The sequence below is a fragment of the Erinaceus europaeus genome, chromosome 1, assembly GCF_950295315.1.
Source record: "Erinaceus europaeus chromosome 1, mEriEur2.1, whole genome shotgun sequence".
Taxonomy (NCBI): Eukaryota; Metazoa; Chordata; class Mammalia; order Eulipotyphla; family Erinaceidae; genus Erinaceus; species Erinaceus europaeus.
In genome coordinates, this window is record NC_080162.1 from 159,891,958 (window position 1) to 159,899,129 (window position 7,172).

General features: G+C 41.9%; 1 protein-coding gene across 1 annotated transcript; it reads right to left on the bottom strand.

Moving 5' to 3' along the window:
- Positions 1–539: 539 nt before the first annotated feature.
- MOS (MOS proto-oncogene, serine/threonine kinase) lies at positions 540–1,610 on the bottom strand. The gene has a single exon (XM_007531526.2). It carries the CDS (start codon positions 1,596–1,598, stop codon positions 540–542), a length of 1,059 nt encoding a protein of 352 aa, XP_007531588.1. The 5' UTR covers positions 1,599–1,610.
- Between the last annotated feature and the right edge of the window lie 5,562 nt (positions 1,611–7,172).

A 7,172-nucleotide genomic window follows, 5' to 3' on the forward strand; every position in this document is an offset into this window, starting at 1 on the left:
TCAACTCAGTTCTGTTTTGGATGAATTACTTTCATCAATGTAAGTTCCCTCCCCCCATTTTGAAAGGTGACATTCTTATTTGGTGTGATTTGATGGGCTATGTTTGATCTTCGAAGCACCATCATCATTAACTCATACAAGAAAACTTCAGTGCATTTCCAGACTTAAGACATGGCCGATTAAATCATAGCAAGTAAGAACTTTCTTAATACTTTCAGATAATAGGAGGGAACCGAAACAAATCTGAATAGATGCAATGCTGTGGAACTGTTAACATAAGCACATTAATTGTGAAACTAAAACATAATCCTACAGAGGAATCAAGCTAGCTGCTAACAGTACTATGACAACCACTGAATTTGCAATTAGGAGGAAAAAAGCACTTGGATCTACTTGTTTTCTACATTCCATCAGAAAAGTTTATTGAGGTCTTTATTTTCTAAAAAAAACTATCCTACATTTCCCCTCCGGGTCTGCACTCTAAATATCAACAGAAAACACATAAACAAAAAAGCTTATCTTAAGATAGGGGTTCAGAGTCACTCCAGTTCAGCTTTTAAAGAGTTAAGGTCAGTCAGGAGGAGATCTGCACTTGGCCTCTGCAAAGCATTGGCCCTCCAGCAGCACTGGATGATCCTCTGGAGTTTTTTCCCAAGGATGGTAGTGAAGACAGCTGCAGAGAGAACCGGTCTGAGGTTACAGGCCACCACCGCATAGAGCACATACTCACGGTCCCCGGTATATGGCACCTCCTTGGTTGCCATTTGCCAGAGGGTGATGGCAAACGAATAGATGTCAGCTTTGGGTGTGAGGGCCTCGCCTTTCAGGAGCTCTGGGGCTCGGTGGGTGTAAGTGCCTCCTAGGTGGCACAAAGGAGTCTGGCAAGAGGGCTGACCCTCTAGCTTCTCAGAGCAACCAAAGTCACTGATTTTGCAGACATCCTGCTTGCTGATCAGAATGTTGGCTGGCTTCAGGTCCAAGTGCACAATACTCTGTGAATGAAGAAAAAGCAGGCCATTCACGACATCTAGGGAGTATTTCAGACACTTGCCCCAACTTAACTGCTCTCCAGCACTGCCTCGAGGCTTTCCCTCTTCTTCCTTCTCTTCCTGCTCAGGGCAGCTGGCAGCACCGTAGATGACTTGGTGTAAAGTGACATTGCCAACAAACTCCATGATGATGGTGCCTAGGCTGTTCAAGCCTGCAGGTGTGCGGGTGCTGGCTGCCACCACTCGTACGACATTGTCATGGCGCAGCCGTGCAACATTGAGCTCTGCCCAGAAACTCCGCTGCGATGCCACTCGGTTCTTGGTGTACTTGTTCACTTGCTTGATGGCCACTGGAATCCCATGGTAAGTTGCCTTGTACACTGAGCCAAATCCACCAACTCCCAATCGGTGCAGGAAACACACGTGTTCCCAGTCAATGCAGCACCAGGCCAGCCGGCGGGGCAGCCGAGGGGCCCGGGGCGGAGTGCCATTTGGCCACAGCTTCCCAGATTTCCCAGGCAGCTCCGAGGGGCTGCTGCAGGGTCTGGAGTCCACTGAGGGAGAAAACTCGCCTGGGAGGTAAGATCGCCTAGGAAGTGGTGAAGGCATCGTTCCTTCAAAGAGGTCCCTGGACTGTGGTGGATAAGTGAAGAGAATTGCAAACAACAAAACTACCCTGACTTCAAAAGCATGATGGACTGACTGGCCCTTCACTCCACCCAACCCTTTTTCTCCTCTTCTTTCATTTTCCCCAAATAAGCCACATCTGTGCTGTTACTCAGCAAGATTTTTTTTTTAATCAGATTGGGGTGGGGGGGCATTTGAATGAAGCAAAATTAATCCCTTTCAGATGAAAGTATTTCTCTATAACACTTGAAGTGGATATATACACACATATATCAAATATATATCAAATATAATATATATGCACACACACACACAATTTTGCGGGGGCAGAGTTTACCAGATAAACAGCGCCAAGCTGCCCAGACTCACTCTTCTTGTACATTATTGCTCTAATTATAAGAAAATGGGCTGTTTTTCAAGTCCTCATCCGCTGAACATTATCAGTCCTCAGGCTAAAGAGACCACAACACTGCAGTGAAATTATTTCACACTTTGCAGGCTATAATGATTGTCTGTGTTATTCTCCAGCTGCATTAAATCATGTCCAGCAGTTATTGGCAGAAAGAGTTGAAATGTGAACAGCTGACATTTGTTTAACCAATTATGGGGATAATTAGGTGCAACAATCATATAAGGATAAAAAAATGTAACCTGAAAATTAATCGATCCAAATAGAATCACAGACATTGGTCACGGCGTGCATCTCCTAAATTCATTAGGGAAAGAGAAAGTTCTCTGATACTCCATTCAGCTTAGACAGCAAATTAGTAAGACTTCTTAGCAACATATCAACTTCCTAACAATCCTTTCGTTCCACAACAGTTCAGCCCACCCAGTGAGCACACTTGCAAGAGAGATTCTAGGCTTTGCAGTAAATGAGTTACAGAAGTTCTGAAGCAGATTTGGGGAAGAGAACAACAACAAAAAAAGAACAAAAACAATTCAGAGCCATGATCTGAACTTCAAATAATAACACATATGAGAGAACCATAGAAAAAGAAAAATCTGAAGACACAAGTATGGCAGGGAGCCACTAGTGCCTATGTATAGTGTAGGAAACCAGATGCTGACATTATGTTTCATGATCTTGTCATTCAACCACTAAGTTCTTCCTTTCTGATTCTTATAATAAATTTTCAAACCATGACCTCGGGGAGAAAAACAGACTGACAATATTACCATGTGAGGAGGCAGAAAAGGGGGTGGTGGTGGAATGTTAAGATCTGCATATAAACAAAAATCAAATGGTAAAGTTTCATTCTGACTTGTATTTAAAGCATATAGGTAGTGTTATAACCAAATACTTATGGATATATATATATATATATATATATATACATATATAGTAGATGGGTCTTCACTTCTAAAATACATTAATTTGGAGAAGAATATTAAATTGACACTAGCTATTTATGTAAAGAATTTGAAGTCTTAGGATGAGTTTTCTATACTATACTTTCTGTTTTAGTATATGATCTTATCTATAACCTGTTTCATCTTCAATCTTTTCATGTAAGAAATTAGGATAAGGGGCTGGGTAGTGGCACACATGATAGAGTAAACATGTTACAATGCTCAAGGACATGGGTTCAAACCCCCAGTCCCCACTTGCAGGAAGAAAGCTTCATGAGTGGTGGAGCAGTGCTGCAGGTGTCTCTTTTTCTTCTTATCTCCCCTTCCCCTATTGATATCTATCTTTACTGAACAAAAAAATAGAATAATATTTATTAAAGTAAGTACTATTATTTTGGAATCCATACATCAGTCAAGCTTAACATCAACAAAATCTGAAAAACATAAACTTAAATATCTTAGTGGAAATGCAGACTCCAAATATTAGAGGACAGCAGTGAGTAGAAAATAAGAAAATCAGGACTAGGAGACAACTCAGTGTCGGTAGAGTGCATCTATCACCATATTTGAGATCCTGGGTTCAATACTGGGTAGCACATAAGAGCACATGGGTGTTGAAGCAGTGCATTGGTAACTCTCCCTCTTTTCTTTCCTCTCTTCCTCACTCTAAGTATATAGAATTTGAAAAACAAAAATGAACTGGTGAATTTGCTTACTGTTATCACTCATGTGCAAAGTTCTCAGTTTGTCCCCTGGAAAAGCATAAAAAAAAGGAATAAAGTTGGGGCTGGAGGATAGGTAGTTCATCCATAGGGCCCTTTCATTGCCGTGCTTACAGCCTGGGGTTTGAGCCCCGAGACTACATGGGGGAAGACTACATGGCACCAGATGAGGTTCCAGTTCCAGAGAGTCTCTTCCTACATATGCCTCTCCTCCCACTTCCTCATCTGAAGTAGAAAGAATGAAAAGGTGGGCCCAGGAGTAGGAAATTATGCATTTGTGGGTTCCTGGTGGGAAGAAAGAGAAAGAGAAAGAAAGGAAAGGGGAAAAAATTATGTTCTACAGTTAAGACCATATTGCAAAATTTACTCAATGGCCATTACATACTTGCAATTATAATTTAAGCCTTGAAAACTATGGTAACAGTGGTGTTATGGATAAGTGGTGTTAAATAAGAGTAGAGGACCTTTACCCCTTCCACATATGCAAAATGACTTGACTGGCTATATTATCATCTTCATTTAAAGATAGCAGTATAAGCAATTTACTTTTTCTTTTTTTTTTAATTTTTTTATTATCTTTATTTATTTATTGGCTAGAGACAGCCAGAAATTGAGATCAGGAAGAGAGAGAGGGAGAGAGACAGAGAGATACCTGCAGACCTGCTTCACCACTTGCAAAGCTTTCCCCCCTGCAGATGGGGACTGGGAGCTCAAACCTGGGTCCTTGGGCACTGTAACATGTGTTCTCAACCAGATGTGCCACCACTTGGCCCCTCTGCAATTTACTTTTCAAGGTTGCCTTTACTGTATGCACAAAATACAAAGATATTAATGGAACTGTGTTAGTACAAGCACAAACCACAGATTCATTAGATCTATCATCTACCAATCTGACCAAGGATATGTAACTGAATATCCATTTTAAAACAATCTCTGGGAAGGGGTGGAATTTCTTATTGTCCTTCAGTTTCCTCACTGGCAAAGTAAGACAAAAATGCCTGCCTCAGGATTGCTGTGAGGATTAATAGTTTCAAAGTCTTAGCTCAGGACTTGATATTTAAGTAACACCTAATTGCCAGTTATCATTTTTGAAAGTCATTTAAAAAATAAACAAATCATGTGAATCTACACAACAAAAAACATACATTAGCATTAAAACAGTATACTACTTTCAACATATGCCAAGACTAAAGTAAATCATTTTATTGTCAGCTAAGCCAATTTAAATTGTAAGTATTTTCTTCTTGCATTTAAAATTTGATATTAAATATATAAACTGTATTGTTTAATGTTTTTAAGGTTTTTTTCTATATTTACTTATTTTCCCTTTTGTTGCCCTTGTTTTTCATTGTTGTTGTTATTGATGTCGTCATTGTTAGATAGGACAGAGAGAAATAGAGAGAGGAGGGGAAGACAGAGAGGGGGAGAGAAAGTAGACACCTGCAGACCTTTAGCGCCTGTGAAGCGACTCCCCTGCAGGTGGGGACCCAGGGGCTTGAACTCGGATCCTTAAGCGGGCCCTTGTGCTTTGCGCCATGTGTGCTTATGCTGCTGTGCTGCCGCCGGACTTTATTGCTTTATTGTTACTAAAAACTATGGCAGAGGAACTGGGGGGTGGTGGTGGCACACCCAGTACATCACACATGTTATAGTGTGCAAGGACCTAGGTTCAAGTCTCTGGTCCCAGCTGCAGGGTGAGAAGGTGAAGTGAAACTGCAGGTGTCAAGTTGCAGATGCTATCATAATTTCATCCTGACTTCACTGGGCAGAGGACTTCACCAATGTGTTCTGGAACCTAACCTCCCCAGAATCCTGCCCCACTAGGGAAAGATAGAAACAGGCTGCCATTGTCCATGTCCAGTGGAGAAACAATTACAGAAACCAGACCTTCCACTTTCTGCATTCCATAATGATCCTGGGTCCATGCTCCCAGATAGATAAATAATAAGAAAGTTTCCAGTGGAGAGGATGAGATGGGATACAGAACTTTGGTGGTGGGAATTGTGTGGAATTGTACCCCACTTACCCTTTGGTCTTGCCAATCATTATTAAATCAATTAAAAAATGTATATTCTAAAAAAAAACCTGAAGGTGTCTCTCTCCCTGTCTCCCCCTTCCATCTCAATTTCTGTCTCTATCCAAACATAAATAAAATATTTTAAAAATTAAATAAAAATTATAGAGCATTTACACAGATCTAGTCAAATGCAACAATGTCATCCAAATAAGGGCAAAGCAAAAAGTTGTTAAAATAAGGGTAGGCCCTGCCTACCTTAGAATTACAGGTTATTGGGTCCTTAGAATAGTCTGAATTTTATGCTCTTTTATAGGCAGGATGGCAATTAAAAAGCATTTCAGTGTCAGGCAAATAGCATAATTATCACGAGATTTGACAGCTACTGACCAAATTTGTAACTCACTGGATTCGATTTCTTTCCTTTCTTCCTTTTTTTTTATGGGGGTGATGGTGGTAATGGTTTATAGTTTAGGTTTTTTTTTTTTGTTTGTTTTGTAGTTTAGTTTTTAACAGGCAGGCACAGTCTCGCATCTCCCCCTTAATAGATGTATGTTTGCGAAATACACTGGGACCCCAATATTCCTATATCCTGCCCCTTTTCCTCCTTCCTCAAAAACTTTTGCTTTGGTGCAATACAACACATCCAGCCCAAATTTCACCTTATGTTTTCCATTACTGTCGTTTATTCCACCGATAAGTGACATCAGTAGGTACAGACTGACTCGATGTCTACCAAAGAGATTAAAGGCACACTGACTAGGGAGGGCCTCCTCTCTGCCACACGCGGTGGCTTTCTGGCCACATACAGAGCACTGACACCAGACCCTCGAGCTGGCCCAGGGCTCCAGAAGGCGCTTTCTCTGCCCGGACCCCAAGTCGCTGCAGTTGGAAGTCTTCTTTTGAGGCAGCAGGATGAAGAGGTCGCCGCTTCCCCCTGCAGGATGCTTGCACCGCTGAGCTGTTAACTAGGGGCATCTCTTGTCCCATCTGCAGCGAGGTTGCTTCATCCGCGTGCTTTTTTTTTGGGGGGGGCAGCTAGTGCGTACATGACGCTGTGTTCTCCCCACCCACCGTCCCACACGAGATCTTGGTGATTTGCTACCCGAAGTCAAATGTGAGTCCAGTTGCTTTGTTTCCTTGTTCACTTGCAGAACTTCACTTTCGTTTTAAGACAGAAGCATTGAGTAACCTTTTGGAAAACACAGTTCAAGGTTTTTTTCTTGTTTTTTGTTTTTTTTTTCTTTTTCTTTTTAAGTTCTTGCCGTGGCAACAACACGCAGAACCTCACCAAAGTCTACCACGAAGGCCTGGCAGCGGCACGGTCCGCGCATGCGCACCGAGTCACCAGGGCGGTCAGGACCTGGCGGGTTCCCAGTCATCTCAGATTCCAGTCCAGTTTCCTAGTATGAAAACGTGCAGGGATACGCCCATCGGAGTCCTGGAAGTCTTGCATTACTATTTATG